Source organism: Myotis daubentonii, chromosome 18 (assembly GCF_963259705.1).
Source record: "Myotis daubentonii chromosome 18, mMyoDau2.1, whole genome shotgun sequence".
In the NCBI taxonomy this organism is placed as follows: Eukaryota; Metazoa; Chordata; class Mammalia; order Chiroptera; family Vespertilionidae; genus Myotis; species Myotis daubentonii.
This window is the reverse complement of record NC_081857.1, coordinates 42,591,592-42,614,310: the sequence shown is the minus strand read 5'-3', so window position 1 is coordinate 42,614,310 and position 22,719 is coordinate 42,591,592. Positions and strand designations below refer to the sequence as shown.

The following is a 22,719-nucleotide window of genomic DNA, read 5'->3' as shown; positions in this document are numbered from 1 at the left end:
AACTAGGAGGAAAGAGAAACGCACACGGACACTCAGAGGAGGCGCAGTGGTGAAGTCAAATTCTGAGGTGTGGAGTACGCGGAGCGGGCTGGCGGCGGAGGGCGCGGTTGTTGTTTTCAATCTGGAGGGAGTCGCAGACTCTGAGCACCAGATCCGGGCGAGTCTTTAGGGACCCAGACTCAAACGGGAGAAGCGGGACTGTCTGGCTTCGGTCAGAGCGAGTGCAGCTTTCTCTCCGAGCTTTGCAGCGGGTGCTGGGACTCAGAGAGGCAGAGCCCCTGGGGACAGGACTGAGAGCCGCCATAACTGCTCTCTCTGGCCCACCCTGTTGATCCTGTGCGACCTGCCCCGCCCAAGCCCTGCACAGAGGCATTTGCCGGATAGCCTCAGGCAAAGGCTAGATTAGCACCTCCCTAGAGGACAGAAGTTCTCTCACTGCTGACACAGCTGATGCTCATAGCCACTTGGCCTGGAGGTCAAACCCTCCCTGGAATTAGCTACAACAATCAAGATTTAACTATAAGACTTCGAACAAAGACCACTAGGGGGTACACCAAGGAAGCATAACAAAATGCGGAGACAAAGAAACAGGACAAAATTGTCAATGGAAGATATAGAGTTCAGAACCACACTTTTAAGGTCTCTCAAGAACTGTTTAGAAGCTGTCGATAAACTTAATGAGATCTACACGAAAACTAATAAGACCCTCGATCTTATATTGGGGAACCAACGAGAAATTAAGCACACACGGACTGAAATAACGAATATTATACAGACGCCCGACAGCAGACCAGAGGAGCGCAAGAATCAAGTCAATGATTTGAACTGCGAGGAAGCAAAAAACATCCAACCGGAAAAGCAAAATGAAAAAAGAATCCAAAAATGCGAGGATAGTGTAAGGAGCCTCTGGGACAGCTTCAAGCGTACCAACATCAGAATTATAGGGGTGCCAGAAGATGAGAGAGAGCAAGATATTGAAAACCTATTTGAAGAAATAATGACAGAAAACTTCCCCCACCTGGTGAAAGAAATGAACTTACAGGTCCAAGAAGCGCGGAGAACCCCAAACAAAAGGAATCCAAAGAGGACCACACCAAGACACATCATAATTAAAATGCCAAGAGCAAAAGATAAAGAGAGAATCTTAAAAACAGCAAGAGAAAGAAACTCAGTTACCTACAAGGGAATACCCATACGACTGTCAGCTGATTTCTCAACAGAAACTTTGCAGGCCAGAAGGGAGTGGCAAGAAATATTCAAAGTGATGAATACCAAGAACCTACAACCAAGATTACTTTATCCAGCAAAGCTATCATTCAGAATTGAAGGTCAGATAAAGAGCTTCACAGATAAGGAAAAGCTAAAGGAGTTCATCACCACCAAACCAGGATTATATGAAATGCTGAAAGGTATCCTTTAAGAAGAGGAAGAGGAAGAAAAAGGTAAAGATACACATTATGAACAACAAATATGCATCTATCAACAAGTGAATCTAAGAATCAAGTGAATTAATAATCTGATGAACAGAATGAACTGTTGATTATAATAGAATCAGGGACATAGAAAGGGAATGGACTGACTATTCTTGGGGGGGAAAGGGGTGTGGGAGATGTGGGAAGAGACTGGACAAAAATCGTGCACCTATGGATGAGGACAGTGGGTGGGGAGTGAGGGCGGAGGGTGGGGCGGGAACTGGGAGGAGGGGAGATATGGGGGGGAAAAAAAGAGGAACAAATGTAATAATCTGAACAATAAAGATTTAATTAAAAAAAAAAAAGTTTGAGGACCTCTGCTGTATAGAACGCGGGTAAAGTCAGTTCTCTGTGTTTTTCTCTTTCAATATCATAGGGGAGATTCTGGGTCCTTCCCTCTCCATATGCACTTTAGAATCAATTTGTCGATATCCACAAAATAATCTGTTGAGCTATTGATGGGGATTGTGTTGAATCTGGATGACTCTTTAAAGGGAGTCAACAATATTTTCAAACGTGCTCTGATCTCAAAGGAGTTGACAATAGCCCACGTTTTGGGCGGGGCTAACTTCTCTTGCACTGCAGGTAAATGAGTGGGAGCATGGAGGTGGGGGTGGCTGAGGGTCCTTTCATGCATCCTATGTCCAAAAGTCTGTGCACCCCAATGGCCTGTCACTGGTGTATCGCCCTCCTCTCCACCTCCAGCCTCCAGCCTCCAGCCTCCCAGCCTCCCTTCAGATCTCAGCTCAAGGACCTCCTCCCTGTCAGAGCGTCCCATCACTTAGCAACACTCCCTCTGCCCTGGAGAATCACCTTCGTTATAAGTAACTGTATATACATGTGTGTGCTTCTTTGATAAATGGCCACCTCCTCTCCCATTAGACCAAGGGGGTAAAACTCATGAAAAAATTTGCCCTTAATTGTATCTCCAGTGCCTACTTGTACTCTGCATATTTAAGAACTCAATAAATATTTGAAAGAATGAACCATGTCTAGGAATAGCTTTCTCCATGCATGTTCGATGCTCTGTGTTTCAATGATCTTATACTACATCACTTATCCTAGCACTACCCTTTTAGATATAAATTCTATGGATTCACAAATACAAGCATTGGCCTAAATAATAGTTTAATTGTAGCAACAAAGGCCTCTTTCTTAATCAAACCCTCTACGATGTCACAGATGAGATTTGAGACTTGCATATAAAATATGACTTCATTACTACAATTCAGTAAGTTGTATCCTAGATCAGTATTTTACTTTTATTTTGTTAATCCTCACCTGAGGCTATTTTTCCATTGATTCCTAGGGAGAGTGGAAGAGGGAGGGAAAGAGAGAGAAGTATAAATGTGAGAGAAACACATCTTTGGTTGCCTCCTGCGGGCGCTCCGACCAGGGTCCAGGCCAGATCTTGATATAGTCCAGATCTCTCTCTACAATGGCTATGCCATCTATAGAAATGTGTGTAACAAAATCATTTCTCATGATCCTTAAAAACAGGCAGATATTTCTATTGACTACTGGGAGAAAAAAAAAAAGATTCTCCAAAAATTTCAGATGAGTGGAATAATCCTGAATAAAAATAAACTGCAAGACAACTCTTGTATTAATACATTACAACACGCTTTCCTTTTAGTGGAATGACCCAACTCAAGGGATGATGCGCAGCCGTCAACGAATGAGGGTGACTGCCTCACACCAGTTACACCCGCAGCCGCCGGCCGGTGGCCCGTGAGGTCCGAAAGGTTGGTGACCGCTGGGTTCCACAGTGCTTCTTAAATTATGTAATGCAGTTTATTCATGTGTGATAATTAAAGTATAATTATGTGTCAAAACTAGTAATTTTTCTCTACAGTGAAAAAAAACATCTTCTCCTTGTTTCACTATTAAAAAGAAAAAAATCTGATTCCCCAAACAGCTTTTTCATCCAAACTGTTTAAATTTCAACCCAATTCTTACCTCTGGGTGAGAAATGTCTCGAGCGGTATGCCCTCACAGAATGTGAAATTAGATACAACATCCAAGGGAGGGAAGGAAGAAATGAAATATGAAGGAAAAATATGACGATGACAAATATGATACCAGTAAGTAATTTAACCTTATTGTAAATCATTTTTCTTCCCCATCTTCAAAAAAAAAATTACTCTAAACTCTCCTGAAAGATAGCGGAAGATCCTGGCAAGATAATTGGTTTGTAAACACACCCCAGATATCCACTACAAAATGACCTCTGTGGTCCGGTGACGAACACCCATTTCCACTAAAGCCTGATGGGAGTTGATGTTATGGAAGATCTCCAAATAAAATGACGACTATTACATCCTCTTATCTACCAGCCAAAGTAATGGCCCTTAAAATGGGAGCGCTCTGTCGGGCTAAAAGTTAGGAAATGTGCCAAATTAGACTAAATGTCGTAGGTTCCTTGGGAGACATTAGGAAGATTGAGCTACGAGCACTTTTAGAAAGAGCACAGACCATCCCATATGGTATCTCAGTTAATCCTAAAAAAAACTTCTTTGTGGACTAGAGAAAAAATATGTATTCATCATTCAAGGATTTATAAAATAAATATTGAATTTCAAATTTTTTTTTAAATGAAAGCAATTCTTAGATAGTTCCATGGGTACAAAACTTTACAGTGGAGTTAAAATAATGGCCCACAGAACACATCACAATCAATATTTTCCAATCAATGTCAGGTATCTTGTAGGGACTTTAATGGATATCATGACTCCTCATCCTATATAATAAAAGCCTAATATGCTAAGTGTCTGGTCATCCAGTCAGCTATTCAACCAATCAAAGTGTAATATGCTAATGATATGCTAAGGTAGCTCAACTGCTCACTATGATGTGCACTGACCACCAGGGGGCAGACACGCCAACTGGTAGGTTAGCTTGCTGCTGGGGTCTGGCCAATTGGGACTAAGCAAGACGGGCTGGACATGCCCTGGAGCCCTCCCACCGTCCCTCCAGGGCTGGCCAACCTCCCACATCCTTCCCTGGGCCTGATCATGCACCAATGGGGTCCCTTGGCCTAGCCTGTGCCCTCTCACAATCCAGGACCCTCAGGAGATGTCAGAGAGCCAGTTTCAGTCCAATCCCATAGGCCAGGCCGAAGGACCCCACTGGTGCACGAATTCATGCACCAGACCTCTTATATCAGTTCATTTATGAAAATAACTGATAGCCCTGGCCGGTTTGGCTCAGTGGATAGAGCCTCGGCCCACAGACTGAAAGGTTTCAGGGTTCAATTCTGGTCAAGGACATGTACCTCGGTGGCAGGTTTGATCCCCGGCCCTGGTCACAGCATATGCGGGAGGCAAGCAATTGATGTGTCTTTCTCACATCAATGTATCTCTCTCCCCACCTCCCTCCTACTCTAAAAATCAATGAAAAAATATCCTCGAGTGAGGATTAACAAAAATAAAATAGTTTCCTCAAAAAGATGCTCATCTCTTCTGTCGGCAGCATACTGGTGATTTCACAATTAGCTGGTAATTTCATGACCCATCCCTGTGTAGTGGAGTGAGTGACCTAGGAAATGAAACTTACTCAATGTCAAGGAGCAGCTCAGAAGTTAGGAGACAAGACGTCTAAATGTTTACTAATAAAGTTGGAAGAGCTCTATAGTATTTTTAAGTGTTAATCTATTAGAGACAATCACACGCTCATACTATATGTACCAAAAAACTCTTGAAACATATTTTGATTTAGGACAAATATGTCTTTTCAAAAAAATATATTTTATTGTTTTTTACAGAGAGGAAGAGAGAGGGATAGAGATTTAGAAACTTCGATCGGCTGCTTCCTGCACACCTCCTACTGGGGATGTGCCCGCAACCGAGGTACATGCCCTTGACCGGAATCGAACCTGGGACCCTTCAGTCCGCAGGCCGACGCTCTATCCACTGAGCCAAACCGGTTAGGGAAGGACAAATATGTCTTAACCCACCATGACAAACCCAGCTGGCCATCTGTTTATCTATCTAAATAAAACTTTATTAGGACATAGCCTCACTAACACTGCCCCGCGATTAGCTCACGTATTGTCTCGAGGGTGCATTATTACGTCAGCACAACTGAGCAAGTGCAACAGAGGCCTTCCGACCCCGGGAGCTGAAACAGTTCCTGTCTGGACATTTCGCTCAAGTGCTGGCTGGCTTCTGCTCTAGGCCGTCACGTCACTGCACTTTGTCGACCGAAGCACCCAGTTCACGGGAAATAAACCTAACTTCCTAGCTACCTTTACCAGCCGTATGGGCACATGTTCCCCAAAATAAAATCAACACTCCCAATGGATGAAATGTATTTGCATGCTAGTCACCTATATAAATACTGGGCTAGACAGTGTATCAACTCGCTGTCACATGTAATACACTAATCTATGGGAAATAAGGGATATCTAAACCGCGTATGTATATCACCCAGAAGGGAAGACTCTTACAGAAGAAAGTACAATCACCTGTTATCACACAGAATATGGGAAATAAGCCCAAATCACAATGAGCAACACAAAAAAAATGCCAAAGTCCTTATACACAATAGTGCATTATCTATAAACCTCATCTATTATTCTTAAGTTGTAGAAAATGCCAACTATAATTACAAAATACGTATTCAAAACATGTAAACCACTAATTTTCCACTTGTAAAAGCCTGATTCCAAAAGCAATTTACTTTATGATTTACTTAAGCTTCGCAACTACATTAAAATATGATAGTATATACACAACAGCTTGTTAACAAGATTATCATAACATTAAAATCATAATGTGGCACTTCAATTATGGATACTTAAAATTAAAGCTAATCCTCACAGTACCAATTTTTATCTCCTAAATAATTTTAGCTATTAGCTGTGCATTCACAGCCTGCATCTACAGTGACAAGCATTCTGGAGCAGGCCTGGGCGCTGCGTTTTGCTTTGGGAGTAAGACAAGAGCTGCGTCCCCGACTTCCTAGTCTTTGATGCACATCTTTTGCTATTAAAGGAAAAGTACATTTGTTTACCTTGGCTCAATGCCATTTCTGTCGCTGCCAATGTTGCTGTTTTAAGTAGAAGCACCCTCGATGCCAACAGCACACGTCTTCTTTCCTGGTTTTGTCATTCTCAATGTATTAAGTGGTCAGAAAGCGGCAGTTACTCATTTGATTTTTTTCTTCTGTTTTTAAATAAACATTTTTTCTGGTACATAGTAGGCACCCAGTTGAATAAACCAATGCTTAGATTACTGAATGTAATTATGCATTTTACAAATATATAACGAAATTAGACTATGCCTGACTTCACCTGTGTTGCTGCACAAAACTTATCATTGCTAAGTATGTAATCAATACCTCTCATAGTCAAGTTCAAATTCAAAGTTCAAAGTAGAGAAAAAGATTGTAAATTAACAGAGTTCCAAAGTCATATACGCCAGCTGCTACCCAAATCCATCAATAACCCAGAAGTCCTAGTGCTGAGCATATATTTGATTTTGTCGGACAATAGGTAGGAATTAATCTGAGACTTACCCTCATCCCCCATAAATGGTGAAAACGTTACTTTCCCTTGGGCCATCTGAACTCAATGTCAAATCTTGCTCTCACTCTCCCCTGAGGAAAAGGAAAGTAATATCCCTAACGTACATGGCAAACAGGTGACCCAGATCACTGTGCCAGTGTGTACGTGTGTGCGCACGCGTGTGTAAAATGTCTCTGCACATATATGCTCACATTACACAAATTACATAAAGTTAACGCTGTAACAGATCTATTCAAGTAAAATAAATGGCACCGATGTGATGAGAGGACTCCTTTTCCCAATGACCAAGCTGTGTTTTCTAAGCTGCCTCCTCGGAATGTTGATGCGAGCAGCTGCAACGCCGTTCTCCAGAAGAGCGGCGGCCTGCTTTGGCCTTTAGACTCACAGGCACTCAGGGTGTTCCGCTGGCTGCCCTGCGCGTGTGGCGGGAGGCAGGGACCGAACCCAGGGCCTGAGTGCTGCTCCAGGACAGAGCGGATAGAAACGAGGGGCTCTCTGAGTGGAGGAGAAGAGGAGCCTGCTGGTGGGGGCGGTGCAGCCAGGAGACTCCTGCTGACCCTCAGAGGGAAGAAAACTTGGGGAACTATCATTATGATTGCGTCATGGCATCTGACTGGAATAGGAAGTGAACACATGGCTTCTACACCCATTCTCACAGGGCGAGCTGCTCGTGCAGCTAAAAACACATATGGACACACATGGGCACTTGCAACATAAAGGTAACTTATGTTTATGTTTGAAAACAAATACATGTTGCAAATATTAAATCACCTATAACCATCGTTATGATTACATAACATATTCTGAATTTTAAAAATATGTATTTACTTTCCATACCATGAGACAACCTGATTTCACGAGAAGCACTTTGCGAATACTTTCTGGGTTCATTGATTTTTCATATACTTTCCTTCAATGTCACTTCAAATGTTCTCATGGCCTTATATTCCTCTTTTAGGCTACGTATTTAATTCAGGAGTCAGAAATACTTAGGTTGCCTTCTCCTTTCCTACACCTACTTTTCCACTATTGTGAAATAATGTCATTGAACGTTCGTGTACATAAACCTTTATAACCCTAATGGATATTCTGAAAAGCAACGGGATCTCCAAATTCCGATATTGTCATCTGCAAGATTTCCTTGACTGGAAGTGGGGTATTGAGATAGAGATAGAGAGATAGAGATAGAGATAGAGATAGAGATAGAGATAGAGATAGAGATAGAGATAGAGAGAGATAGAGCTAGAGCTAGAGAGAGATAGAGATGATAGAGATAGAGATGATAGAGGTAGAGATGATAGAGAAACACATGTACATATACAAACACACAAATGATATATGCACACACACAAAGTTGTCCACAGGAAAAAGATTGAATGGGATAATAATAATGGTCTTATCTTCAAGTCTTAACCAGATGGACACAATTACTCATAGAGACAGTCTTTTACTCCAGGTTGTGTGAAGTTCCAGTTTAAGAAATATCAGCGTCCATAGTTTAACCACAATGCTTAGCAAGAGGTGCAAGCCTGATCGAACTAACACAATGAACAGCTAAAGCAATGTCGGGTCACCAGCAGTCACACAGCCCTTAGGTCAGATGCTACACAGTCCAAGTATCCATTGCATGTTAACAGAGGAGAGAAATTAAAGATGTCACTTTTTAAACTAATGCATCTAGAAGGGAAAACTAAAACAATTTAAATGTCTTTGAATCACTGTCAAGGCCTCAGTCTTTCAATAAAATGTTAGATAACTATACTCCTTCCGCCTCTCAAATCTACGAGTCTGAAGTGCAGAAACTCATATATTGAAGCGATTGCAAACTTTTGAGTTCCTATTTTAGAACGTGTTGCATCTCTTAAAACGATGTCCAAGTTTAAATAGATATACTTTAAATTTTAACTCTGTATTAATGGCGCAGGTAGAATGACTATTACATACACCAGGAAAAAATAGCCAGGAAAAGAAACTGCAACCCAACATCGCCATCTAGTGGCTGAATCCCTAACACGTGACAAAGCCAAGCCCAGGATAGAGGAGACATTATGTCCCGGTAGTTGGATGCTGTACTTACTCATCGTCTAAATCTACGGCTCTTACGGAACAGGCTTGGCTCTGCACATAGCACACGAACCCTAACGGCAGCGTCTGCCCTCCAAAAAGGTCATGTATATTCTCCCCAGAGAGGTATGTCCGTAAATCTAACCAACCTATATTTTTGGATATTATTATTGTCAAAAAGCTTTGCCTAGCATGTTTATATTTCTCCTTAATGAGCTATATTCTCTAAGTGCCTTTGTTTTTCAGAATTTGAAACTCCCTTTCTCTCAAGTTATTTAGTTCAAATACCTTCCCACTTCGTCGCTCTATGATGCATGGCCCACTACTTGCCCCTAGAACTGAAAAGGGGAGAGACGCGATGTTAAAAAACGGTCCCCTTCCCCCCTCGATGTGCAGAATGTATTCCAAGAGCTCAGACAGGTGCAAAATGTCATAATACGGAAATCAGATCACTTTGGCACAGTCGCAGGGTTGAGTTGGCAGAGATAAGGAGAAAGGGTGATGAAAAGAAGTCGAGAATTTTACCTCTAAATCCACCGTTATTATACTGTAGTCAGAGATTGAAGCTAGAGATGATGCATTCTTTTTCTGCCCTGAGAAATCTTTTTTCCTATCTCATCGTTTTCATAAATCCTGACAATATTTCCACACGGCCGTGGAACTACCATGAGCTCAGACAAGAACCATTCCTGTGCCACTCTGCATTGTCAGACTACACTGGGGTTTCCCAGTCCAACCCATGCTGTGGGACACATGTACACTCTTCAACATCGCACGCCAGCCCCGGCCAGCGAGCCTCAGCTGGTTGGGCACCATCTCAAGCACCAAAAGGTCGCCGGGTGGGTCAGGGCACAGGCCTGGGATGCAGGCTGGACCCCCAGTAGGGGGCGTGCAGGAGGCAGCTGATCTATGTTTCTCTCACATCGATGCTCTTTCTCCCTCTCCTTTCCTTGCTCTCTAAAAGCCAATAAAAACCCATTTTAAAAAAAAGAAAATAAGCACTATACATGATTAAATAAGAATAATGTATACAAACATTTTAAAACTTCGTATCTTCACTTATTAATATCCCATCAATCACAACACATTCTCTCCTAAGTTATCCCTACTCTCCATATAGGTCCTTTTACGCCTATATTACCAAGAAAAGTAAGCCTATATTACAAAAAAAGTAAGATTAAAAACAGATTGAGCTAAAGTCACAGTTGGAGTCTCATCCTGGTTTTTACCACTTACCTACCACTCACGTCATTTCTTCCCATTGCTTCCACCTCTTACTTCATTGATTTTCTAATCATTCATAAAATGCTCCCGGGATAGAAAACCCGTGAGAAAGCATCTGTAAGCCCATCACCCAGATGTCATGCCTATTGTGTTCTGGTTTATTCCTACCTTTCCTCTACTTTTCTTATATTCAGTGGACATCACATTCTAATGTAAATTTTTTTCGTGGTTATTTTCCACTGAACATTGTAACACGAGGATCCTTATGTCACTTAAAGATCATGTTAGAGATCATTTATATCCAGATAGAGTGAATAATGCTACAACTTTCCATTACGCACGCGCGCATGCGCGCACAGACAGACACACACACACATATATACACAAATCTATAACAATGAAAGTGTAATATGCTACTTAGACCGGACATCCTTCCGATGTCCTTCCAGACAAAGCCGCAGCAGGCAGGGGCTGAGGCAGAGGTGGCAGAGGCTCCCAGCCGCAGCGGTGGTGGGCGGGGGCCGGGGCCAAGGCCCTTGCATGAATTTTGTGCATCGGGCCTCTAGATTACATATATATATACTATGGCATATTCATATATAAAATATTCATGTCCTTATTTTTTTTTTCTTAAACCGCAGACCACTACTCAATTTGTTCACCATCATATTCTGACGTCTGAGGAACAGGTCTGCTGCATCATATGTTTCAGAAAGTGCAATTGCTGCTGAAAGCGCGTGTTTTCAGGCTCTGAGTACACATTGGTACCATCTTTGCTTCAATGCAGCAGCGACTTCCAGGCCCTCTGGCCTTCTGGAACGTGGGAAGGGCACTCAATCTTACCTCCCCTCCCGCAGACCTGCAGTAACATCCACGACCAAAACCCAGGGCTGCTGTTTCACCTACTTCACATAACTTTTGCTGTTAGAGCTGAATGCTTTCCAGGCTTGCTTCAAGATGCTCTGCCAATTACCCAACGAGCTAATCTTTCTGAACAAGTTACACACACGCAACACAAGGCACTGATGCTGTCAGTTTTGTGATACATAAACTTTTTCAATACAGCCAGAGCTCAGTGATTTCTTCAACGACTTTTTAGCTTATCATCTCTTTCCTCATCAAACCTCAGAAAGACAGTCCCTCCCACAACCTATTGGACTTGGGCTCTTCGCAGACATGAATTTCCTTTAGTATTCTCGAGGCGAGACTATGAAGTCATTTCTTCCTTCCAAACAGCAAAACAACTGCCTCTTACACCATTTACCGAGTAATTCCACGTGTCCTGGAAGGTGTGGGCACTTCAGGATATAATTACAGCTTCAGGGGGTCTTCGTAGGACCCATGACAACAAACACTCACTGGTTGCGGGTAAGACACAGACAACCTCGTGATTCTCCGACTGTGTCTAGATTTCTAGAACGTGGCCGCCTGACTGAGTCCTCTGATGAATTCCTAGGGCCTTTGTTGTTAGCTCTCCTGGGCTTCGAGATAGAAATCGTCCCCTGAGAACAGCAGCCACTTCGCCGCCTCCCTGTGCAGCCATCACTGTGAATCCGGCGTCCACGTGCGTGACGGTGCGATAAACCCACCGTTTACTCCTCGCTTTCTGAGAGTGAGGGTGCTTGCAAGGCATACAGGGGCGGGCAGGAGTAGGGTTACAGTGCCCTGCAACGTTCTTTGGGAGTTAGTGACGCTCCTGTAACCATCACACACTCACATCAGTTTCCATACGAACTGTAGCCCTCCTGGTGCCCCCCGCCGTGTGCGCCTTTCTCAGTAACTCAGCAGACAGTTACCGAGCACCTGCTATGCGCTGATGCTACAGGAAGGCCAAGGGCACCGTATGCCCTTCGCGGGTCTACTTCAGGCCCGGACGTGCGTGCAGTGAGCGGACGCGGCGTCGGCCCTGCGCTGGCTCTCCTTCCCCCCCCGCCCCCCCCCCACCCCCCCGGCCTCTACGGAGCTGCCCGTGATCTTCCTCGTTTCTTGCTGAATCCGTCCCCCACACCCAGGAGGACTCCTGGAAACAACTTCCCTTCGCCCGCAGCACACAGCAGACGCTAGGTCCCCGGCCCCCGGGACACGGTAAACACCTGTCCGGCCGCCTCCTGGGCCCACTGAGGCTTCGGGGAATTCCTCACGCCTGTCCCCCTGCCCCCCGGCACTCGGAGACCCCGAGTGGCTCCCACTAGCCCTGCCAACCTCCTCCTGCTCCGCCTCCACCCAGGGATCCTCCGCAAACAAGGACCGACGTCACTGACGGGGAAACAGCCTGTGAGTTTTGAGGGGAAATGATTAGAGAAAGCCTGACAGGTTTTGCTTTACCTCAGGCCAGGTACGTCCCAGGCCAGGGATGGCGGACCCTTTGAGCTCGGCGTGTCCGCATTTTGAAAAACCCTAACTTAACTCTGGTGCCGTGTCACATAGAGAAATTTTTTGATCTTTGCAACCATAGTAAAACAAAGATTTATATTTTTAATATTTATTTTATATATTTAAATGCCATTTAACAAGGAAAAATCAACCAAAAAAATGAGTTTGCGTGTCACCTCTGACACCATCACTGTCCTAGACTCTACCTGCACCTGCACTCCCCCCTCTGGCCATTGCCCTGCCCTCCCCCTGCACCTGCCCCCGCCTCTGCCCTGCCCTCCCCCTGCACCTGCCCCCGCCTCTGCCCTGCCCTCCCCCTGCACCTGCCCCCGCCTCTGCCCTGCCCTCCCCCTGCACCTGCCCCCGCCTCTGCGCTGCCCTCCCCGAAGCACTCATCCCTCCACAGCCTGGTGGGACCCAGACACTACCCTCTGTGTGAGGCGACCACCGGTCCCAGGTGAGAATGGATTCCTGCCCCTTCACACTCTCCTCCGAGCCTGTCAGCCATGCGGCCTCGCACCACTGCTGACAGGCCCCTCACACGGACAGGAAGGAGGCCCTGCTGCATGTGCTGACGGCAAACCCAACGCCAAAGGCAGGGCCAGGCCCCGCACACCACGCTGCTCACCGCTTTTATTTTTTATTTATTTTTATATGTTTTTATTGGTTTCAGAGAGGAAGGGAGAGGGAGAGAGAATCGTGGTCCAGCTGCCTCCTGCATGCCCCCCACTGGGCATGGAGCCCGCAAGCCAGGCCTGTGCCCATACCAGGGAATTGAACCCTGACCTCCTGGTTCCTAGGTCGACGCTCAACCACTGAGCTGCATCAGCCGGGCCACTGTTCGCTGCCTTTAGTCATTCAATTATTTAACTGTGTTTTGCGAATCTCAACATTACCAATAACGTGTGTGTGTGTGTGTGCAGTGTATGCAGCCTGTGTAAACGGAGTCCGGCCCAGCATGTGACTAAGCGGCACTGAGAGACCCGACGCCCTCATCTCAGAGCATCACGGCCCCTCGGAGCGGGCACCACTGGTTTCCCTCCTTAGCCCCGCTCTCCTTTCTCCCGAGCAGAGCGTCTGGGCGTTTCCTGTAACGCAGCCATTCCCGTTGGGCAGAACGGAACCATCCCCTCAGACACGGTTCTCCCCGAAGTCAACCGGCTGCTGCCCTTGAGGAGACGTCCTTCCCGTGCCAATCGGGGGCTTTCCTCGCCCCCCGCGCCCCCCGCCCTCGCTCCGCACGCTCCCCCTGCGGTTCCTCCTGCGCTTGGCCTGCAGCTCTCTCCCCCTTTGTCTTCCTGCACCGTCTACTCAGTAGCAGCCACGTGCAGAGACGAGCTGCCGCGCCCTGCATGGCTGTCGGTGTGCCCGCGCCGTCTGCGCACACGGCTGTGCCCGGCCCGCAGACACCCCTGTGCTGCTCCAGGGCGAGGGTGCGGGCCACAGTGAGACACGGCAGCCCATGCTAAGATCCGCCTCGAGACTGAACACAATATTCTTACCCCTGATGGTTAGTTTACTACGATGTTCAATAACTTGAACTTTCTGAGGCTGATCGCACTCTATGTAGACACACCTTCGCCATTGTGTCCTCCGTTTTATTTTTCCGCTCTGGTTTTTTGTGTTGTTGTTTTTTGTTTTTTTTTTTTTAGCAACAAGACGTTAAACAATAAAACAGGCTCCTTTGCTCCAGCTGGTAATTTCTCCGAACTAGCAATAGATTATTCCTCTTTTCGTGACATCATAATCATCTATGCAGAAGTACCATGTATCTTTGTGTAGAAGCTACTGTTTCCATTAAATTTAATTACCTCCCCCTGTGGTTTTAAATAGAAGTGGCTTCAAAATGAGGGCAGCTTCTATTAAATTTAATTACTTTCCCCTGCTGCTTGCCTGGTAACCGTGCCTGGCAATCAGCCTGTAAACTAGAGTATATGGTAGCCGTGTACTTGCAATAACAAAACAGTACCCACACTGCCTCCTGGGTTTCTCCTTCCTCCGCTTTTAAATGCTGTTTAGCTTTGATTTAAGATCCTAAAAAGAAAATGAGCACTGATAGAAGGAGATATATTTTAAAAATCCATGTTTGTTTCACAGGCTAAACACAGGGAAACAGGCCATTTCTGTGCAATGCCCTTGGAGGTGATCGCACTCGGAGGTTCAACTCACAACTTGTACGTTAGTATCATGTGATGGACGATGACTTTTATATACCTCACCCTTTTTTTAATGTCTAGTCAAAAGCCTTCCTTGACCCTGACCAGATGGATCTAAATACTGTTTGCTAAAAATAAATAAATAAAAAAAATAAAAGGCATCAAGTGAGGGAAGAAATGCAAAGAAATATTCACAAATCGTAATGTGCAAACATGGAAAAACCACCAGCGGGCTCATTAAAGACCACTGTCTCCGGGAAAAAAAAAAGTTAACCCATGTGCTCTATGGTAGTGTGAAAATGTCAATCTGTTTTAAAATACCATGATATCATCTAATGCAATATAAAATTTTAAGTACCTCCTTTTTAATTAAATATTAATTAGGAGGAAATACTGCTCAGTTCACCCACCATTGTACTGTTTACTTTGTTACAAACAGGCAGAATTTAGATGAACAAAATTTCCATTCAATCACACAGTTTAGTATAAATATAAAACAAGACACCCCTTAAGCATTTTAAGTAACAAATTAAACATTTACATTTTTTACTGTGCACTGAGGCTTAACATTTATGCAGCTTCAAAACCAAAGTACAGCCCCCAGGGAAGTCTCTCACTGACAAATTAATACCTTAGAGAACGGAGCTGAATGGTGGCAATGAACTCATTTGTTCCCCCAATAATGAAGAATGACTTTTTCTTTACCACATCTGTGACTGTTGCCATGGTGACCCAGCCTTACCTCATTGCCTCTCGGAGAGCGCCTCGCTCGCCCAGCGTCGTGTGCTTGATGTCATCGAAATTATTCTCCAGCTTCTCGCAATCCTGCAACATATTAAAAAATGCATCAATCCTCCGGCATCCAGGGGTAAAAATTACATCTGTGCAATCAGGAAAAACGGGATTGATGATATTGATGACGGACTCCTGAAGGAGACGCACACCCCTGGAACGGGGCAGGATTCATTAACATCGACAGTGCGAATTCCACAGTAACCAAATAAAAACGTCTCAGGATACAGCTGTGACAGAAGTCTTTTGACCAATTTTCCAAAATTGGGAACGTAGAAGAAGTGAGTAAAAACCAGTTCTCGGAATTCATCTCAGGCATGTCAAAGCCATTTAAATTCAAACGAGAACGTCAATAAAGTGATGATAAATATTTAGTTCTAAATGAGTTAGAACTTACTACGATGAAAAGATACAGCCCAGATCTAATATAATAAAGGCTCCAACATTTTGGAACTGAAATTGTATACATCTTTAATAGCAATTGCATATATAAAATGTTTACAATTGTATACATACACACACATATGTACATTTGTTATCATTAAGTGACATCATATCAGGTTCGTAGCATTCCTGGGTTAAATTTTCTAAAATTTTAAAATTTTGCTACAATTTTAACTATTTTTTTCATTTAAAACTTAATCTTACATGACCCTAGTAAGTTTTAAAAACATTATGGGATTCCATTTTAGACTGAAAAAAATGTATCCATATGAGTTTCGGCATTTCAGGCTCTATGTAGAATGTAGTTGGACTTAATCATAGAATTTAGTGTTTTAGTAAATTTAACAAACAGCAAAACTAAATAATCAAATTTTACACATTAATGTGTTCTTTGTATTCTCAAATTGTACACAAGATGCTGGATTTTAGAAAATTACAGAATTTATATTAATAATTTCCAATTTCTAAGAATCAATTTATTTAAAACCTATGGGCATATATGTACTTCTATTTTTACCTTGATTTTTAAATTCAGCCAAATTAAGGCAAATATTCTTTTTAACACATACTTATATATACTTTTATAATAAAAATCTTGAAAATTACTATAATGTAGCCAAAATAATTTAAATTCTGAGTAACAGTTCCTTTTTACATAAATTAGAACTAGCCTCTTGTGGCCTTTGTTTTATCTTTTCACTTTTTTCGTAGTGTCTTTTCACGAAGGGAATTTCTTATGTTTAATGAGGCCCTATTTTTTACTGCTTAACTTTATGCTTAGTGCTCTTTGTGGCTTTTGTGTGAAAGCTTTGACTTCCTCAAAGTTATGAATATGTTTTCTTAAACTTTTTCACCAATCTTTATTATTTTACATTTCACATTTGGATGTGCAATCCATCTGGAAATGGCTTCTCTGTATATGGTATGAGTTAGGAAATCACACCTATTGGTAATCAATTCAATCATTGCTATTTATTGGAAAAAAAAAACAACAACAACATTTCCCCCACTGTAATTCAGAATCATCTTCTTCCATAAAGTAAGTCACGGCACATATGGGTCTGTTTCCAGGGTTCCTACTGGCCGACTGCTCGATTTCCTATACTTGTGCCAATATCACACTATTTAAATTACTTATACCCATAATAAGTTAAAAGTCCTACAAATAAATATGAAAAAGGCAATAATTCAATGGGACGTGAGCAAAAGACTCTATGAATACGATGTAAAGGGAATATCCACATATTCCACTAAAAAGCCAAGCAAACATGCTCAACAAGATTAGTCATGAGGAAGATGCCAATTTAAACAATGAGATGCCGCTACGCACTTGGGGAAGGATGAAAATGAAAACGATAGGTTGCACAAAGTGGGCTCTTATCTGTATATATAAAAGGCTAATATGCAAAGTGTCCCTGCTGGAGTGGGACTGGGAGACCTGTAGTTCTATCACTCTCTATGACGTGTGCTGACCACGAGGGGGTGGCATAGAATGAAGGAAGGCCCCTGCTGGAAGCCGGCAGCCAGGGAAGGGAGGCCCCAGCCAGCAGCTGGAAGGCCCCGCTCGGCCCTGGTCACTGGCCAGGCCTAGGGACCCTATCCATGCATGAATTTCATGCACCGGGCCTCTAGTTTTAGTATAAAAAGCAACTAACACGCTGCTCTGGAACTGCCAGTTGTTACGACCACTTTGTGAAAGCTAATTAGCAGCCCTTTCCAAAGCAGAACGTTCCCACCCAGGAAAACCCTCAGAACGAGTGTGCAACGTGTTCACCTGGAACAAGAATGGTGATGGGACCACTCGTCAAAGTAGCCCCAAACTGGACACGAGTCGCATGCACCTCCAGGTGGAAGGTATAAAGAATGACGCGTTAATGCAGTGAAAAACTTCATGGCAGTGAGAACAGGCAAGCTGTGGCTACGTGCAGTTACACAGATGCACCTCACAGCGATGGTGTTGAGCACAGGAAGTGGTGCACAGCAAACTTATTCCATTTATATGAAGCTCAAAAGTAGGCAGCTACAGTGAACCATGCAAAAGTGAAAATAAGAAAGCAATTCCATTTATGAGCATAAAAAAAGAGTAAAATACTTCCAAATACATTTAGCAAAAGAAGCACACGATTTGTGCACTCGAAAGAATACAACGTCACGTAAAATTTTTAAAAGACGAAAATAAGTGGGAAGATATCCCATGTTCATGGATTAGAAGACATGATATTGTTAAAATCTTACCACTTTCTAAATCAATCTGAAGATATAAAAGCAATTCCTGTCAAAATCCCGGGATTTCGATGTTTTATTTTGATAAATTTTGACAAGATGGATCTTAAAACTCACATGAAATTACAAGGGACCCAGAATAGTCGAAATATTCTTAAAAAACAAAAGTGCAAATTTGAAGAATTCATATTTCCTGTTTTAGAGCAACATATAACTGCATAAACATTTGTGCACCAATGTTCATAACAGGATTATTCATAAAAGTAAAAACGTAGAAAAAATCCAAAAGTCAATCAAATAATAAATGAATATACAGAAGTGATATACCGATACAAGGAAATATTATTCAGCCATAAAAAGGGAAGCTCTGATCCATGCTACATGGATCAGACTTGAAAACGCTATGCCAAGTGAAAAGCCAGCTACAAAAGGCCACACCGTACGACTGCATTTCTGTGAAATGTACAGTACAGGCAAGTCCTTGGAGATCAAAAGGAGATGAGTGGTGGCCACAGGGTCACGTGGTTACGTTTTAGCGAGATGAAAGTGTTCTGGAATTAGCGATGATCCATGCACAAGTCTGTGAACATACTGAAAAAAACTGAATTAGACGCTTTTAAAAGAGTGAATTTTATGGAATAATAATTATATCTCAATAAAGCTGTTATTAAAAAATAGGCAAAACTAATCAAGATGATGGAAGTTGGTAGATGATGGCTGCAGGAGGCATGAGAGGGTCTTTAGGGTACCCTTTAATTCACTGAGTAAAAATGCAGGGAACTAGATGCTTAAGGTCTGTTTGCTTTGTCCTCTCGTTATGCGGCAGTAAAATGTTTTCAGATGACCGGTTGTGTTCTGGTTAAGAAATCATAATGCAATCACATGTCATTGTAGTTAAAATGAAAGAATGCATATAAGAAGTTCCAAGTATCAAAGACTTAATAAATGTTAGCTCCCAGCCAATACTAATGAAATAACACTTTATTATTTATTAAAATTCTGTACCAAAGATCCAGTTCTGTAATGAAGTCTAACCCTGATTAAGCTTTGACACTTTATTAATTAAAATTATGAACTTTCTTTATATATAGTGACTCGTTTTAAAGAATGACATTTAGACAACTCTAAATGCAAAGATGAGTAACTAAATTATTTGGGCTAAAAATGAATCAACGGCTTAAAAAAGTCATATAAAAATATTCATTGACTGGGATTATTCATTCCAACTAATTTTCCATTGAATTCAAATTGTTTTCATTAAATGTATTCAAAGGATATGATACTATCTATGGTAGAGACAGTACTCAAATTCAGAGTTTCTGATTCTAAATCTCATTCTTTTCATTCCCCAAATTTAGCCATTAATGGAAAACAATGTGTAATTTCTCTGAGGTCAGATTACACTTCCTGTCTCTACATGGAGGTTTGCCATAAGCCCAACCCCAGCAATTCACACGCATCTCTTCTGTCTCTCATTTAAATCTCTTCTTTTAAATTTTGTTTTATTGTTTGAAGTATTACAAATAGTAGTACATATGTCTCCTTTTTTTCACCATTGACCTCCCCCCGGCCTCCCCTATCCCCCCCCCTCTCCTGGCACATGCCCTCACCACCCACCCCTCCTAGTGTCTTGCGTCCACTGGTTAGGCTTATATGCATGCATACAAGTCCTTCAGTTGATCTCTTACCCCCCTCCCCCCCACCAACCCTCCCCTGCCTTCCCACTGTAGTTTGACAGTCTGTTCAATGCTTCTTTGCCTCTGTATCTATTTTTGTTCATCAGTTCATAATGTTCTTTATATTCCACAAATGAGTATGATCTGCCATTTGGCCCAGTAATATCACATTTAAATCTTAAAGTGGAAGGTTGCATAGCCTTTATGGCTTTCCACTTGGAAAACAACACCTATCTTTAATTTGATGCTTCCTCACAGATGGTTTATAAATCAGATGAGGGAATAGATAGTTCTATTTAATTGCTATGGGCATATTTTTAATAAAGCTCCAATTCTGGATACATACACTGTGTGTGTGTGTGTGTGTGTGTGTGTGTGTGTGTTTAAAATCTTAGCTGATGGATTCATTTAATAGAAATAAATCTGCCCCTTGACAAGATATTCTTGTTTTGTATGGTTGGCCTTTAAGAAAACCTTAGAAATGTTGCATTTATCAGGGATTAACAAAACCACATAACACTATATATCTGAATCTCTTTATTTAAAAACAATTGTTTTGAGTTAGAACACTATCTTTAAGACCCACAATGCTATTATAAATGTGAGATATAAACGTTAACACCAGTGGAATGGCCTGATAATTACACTATTGTAATTAAGAGAGAATTTTAAGATCTCAATTTAGCCATTTGAAGTTACTCCCTAGACTAGAGCAATCATGCCCGTAGCAAAAGGAAGTCACAGATAACAAATACTTAAGGCATCGGACACAGCAGCCCAGAATCAGAAGCAAACACAGACGGAGCCCACAAAGCCTCTTGTCATTCCAACGTCACGCCTGAAGTCCCTTGGGAAAAACTGTATAATAAAATGTAATACAACATTTAAAAAACGGTACTTCTTATAAGTTATAAATCTTTCCAAAAAATGAATGCTCGTCTGATCAGTTGTTTGGGGTAAAGGTCCTATTACCATAAAATCCATGTGTAGACAACTTTGAAAAACAATTTTTGAAGACATTTTACGCCCTCGGGTTTATATTTTTTTAAATGCTTTCAGGATCTCAAAGGTTCCAGATGTTACCACACACACATACACACACACTGTTTTTGTGTGCATCTGCCTCCTTTTCTATGTGGTGGTTTGAGAGCGTAAAGAATGAACCACACAATTTTTGGTTTATCTGTTTTTCTTTTGGCCCTGAAATCCCTCATCACCTTCCTCCTCTCGCCACCTGCACTGTAATTTAAACTTTTTCTTGGCGTCTACAGCTGCAGAGGGATGAGTTCATAAAAGACATAAAAGAAGAATCTGTCAACAAAAGCTCACTGCCACCAATCCAGTGCCAACAGAGGCCCCAGTATGGGGTGCAGAAAAAAGAGAAACTTTTTTCAGATGAACAGTTAGCCAACCAACTGAAATTGCACTCCTCTGAGAAAAAAGGGTGGCCCGCTTATATAAAGTTCCTGCCCTGGTCCCTGATTGGTCCATTTCTATGCAAATGAGGAATCCAAATTTGCAGTCTGATTGGTCCCAAAAGCACTGTCCTGATTGGTGGATATTGTGCATTCTGATCAGTTGCTATGGAGCTGCTCCTCTTGGTTAGTAAAGATGCAAATGAGGCTATAGCTCTGCAGCTCTCATTGGATGGGGCAGATCTCAGCCCATTGGTTGAAATAGGATTCCAGGAACTCCCTTAAAAGGCGGCCTCAGCTGGCAGGAGCACAGAGCAGGGGGCTGGCAGGTCTGTCTGGCTTTTCCCTGAAATGCATCCTGCATCCAAGGCGTCTGCAAAGAGTGACTGCCAGATTCTGGTTATGAACTTGGGCCCCACGAACCACAAGGGGTCCTTCTGGCAGGTATGTTTCATCTCAGAGTCAATAAAACAAATAACATTGTTGAGTTCAAGTTCTTGAAAGCCCATCCCTAGCATAAAACAGTGGGGCTGGAAGACTACTTGACTATCTGGTTCTTCCAGTAGTAAAATACAGAAATGTTTAAAAATGCTTAAAGAATGGTAGAAAAGTTTTAAAATGTTTGAGTTAACTTTCCTTAAAACTTAAAGTGTAATATTAAAGACACATTCCCCACAGCCTAGAAGCATGTGTACCCCAGAGATAAGGATTTAAACTAACAGTGACTTGTCAAGATAAACACTTGCCTGAGTGACTACTCTCCTTAGCCCCTTGCCTTGTTTGAGATTAACGTAAGCGCATTGACGTAAATCATTGATAGCCACCAGAGCTGCTACAGGTATGAACAAGCTTTAAATATGGACCCTGGCCAGCTAACGATGCTCGTCCGTGGAGAGAGCCACAAAGGCACGTCCTTTTGCCAGTCCGGCAAGCAACGCCGCTCCACACTCCTCTCCGCCAAATGACAGAAAAACGGTAACACCCGATTGAGACGCGACTGAGCTCTCGGGTGAGGAACGCCGGCCCCCTGCACCCAGCCCAGCCCAGCCCAGCTGCCCAACCCCAGAGGACAGCACCACAAGGATCCCTAACTAAGCTTGTACCCACAGCTCAGGAATTTGTGTGAGTAATAAAAAAGCTGCATATGTTTCATGTGGTGTAATTCCTCTGGCAGTTCATTGAATTATTTTGCGTACGCTTAAAATTTAAATTAAAGCTTCTGGTCCCTCTGGTCCCAGGCCTGCCACTTGGTCCTGCCTGCGTAGAGCAGCCTCTCCGCCCCACACCTGCACGGTTAGAGTTTATCTCAAGGGACGCCTTGGATAACCCCCAGATCCTTTCCCGGGATCTACG

At 42.8% G+C, this 22,719-nt stretch overlaps 1 protein-coding gene across 3 annotated transcripts in view; it reads right to left on the bottom strand.

Annotated features, from left to right (window-relative positions):
- Positions 1 to 22,719, bottom strand: part of DPYD (dihydropyrimidine dehydrogenase) — a 347,122-nt gene that overhangs the window by 278,129 nt on the left and 46,274 nt on the right. For all 3 annotated transcript variants that reach the window (XM_059675719.1, XM_059675720.1, XM_059675721.1), the window contains exon 3: positions 15,559 to 15,641. In XM_059675719.1, coding sequence (XP_059531702.1) covers positions 15,559 to 15,641 — 83 coding nt within the window. The remainder of the gene's footprint in view (positions 1 to 15,558; positions 15,642 to 22,719) is intronic.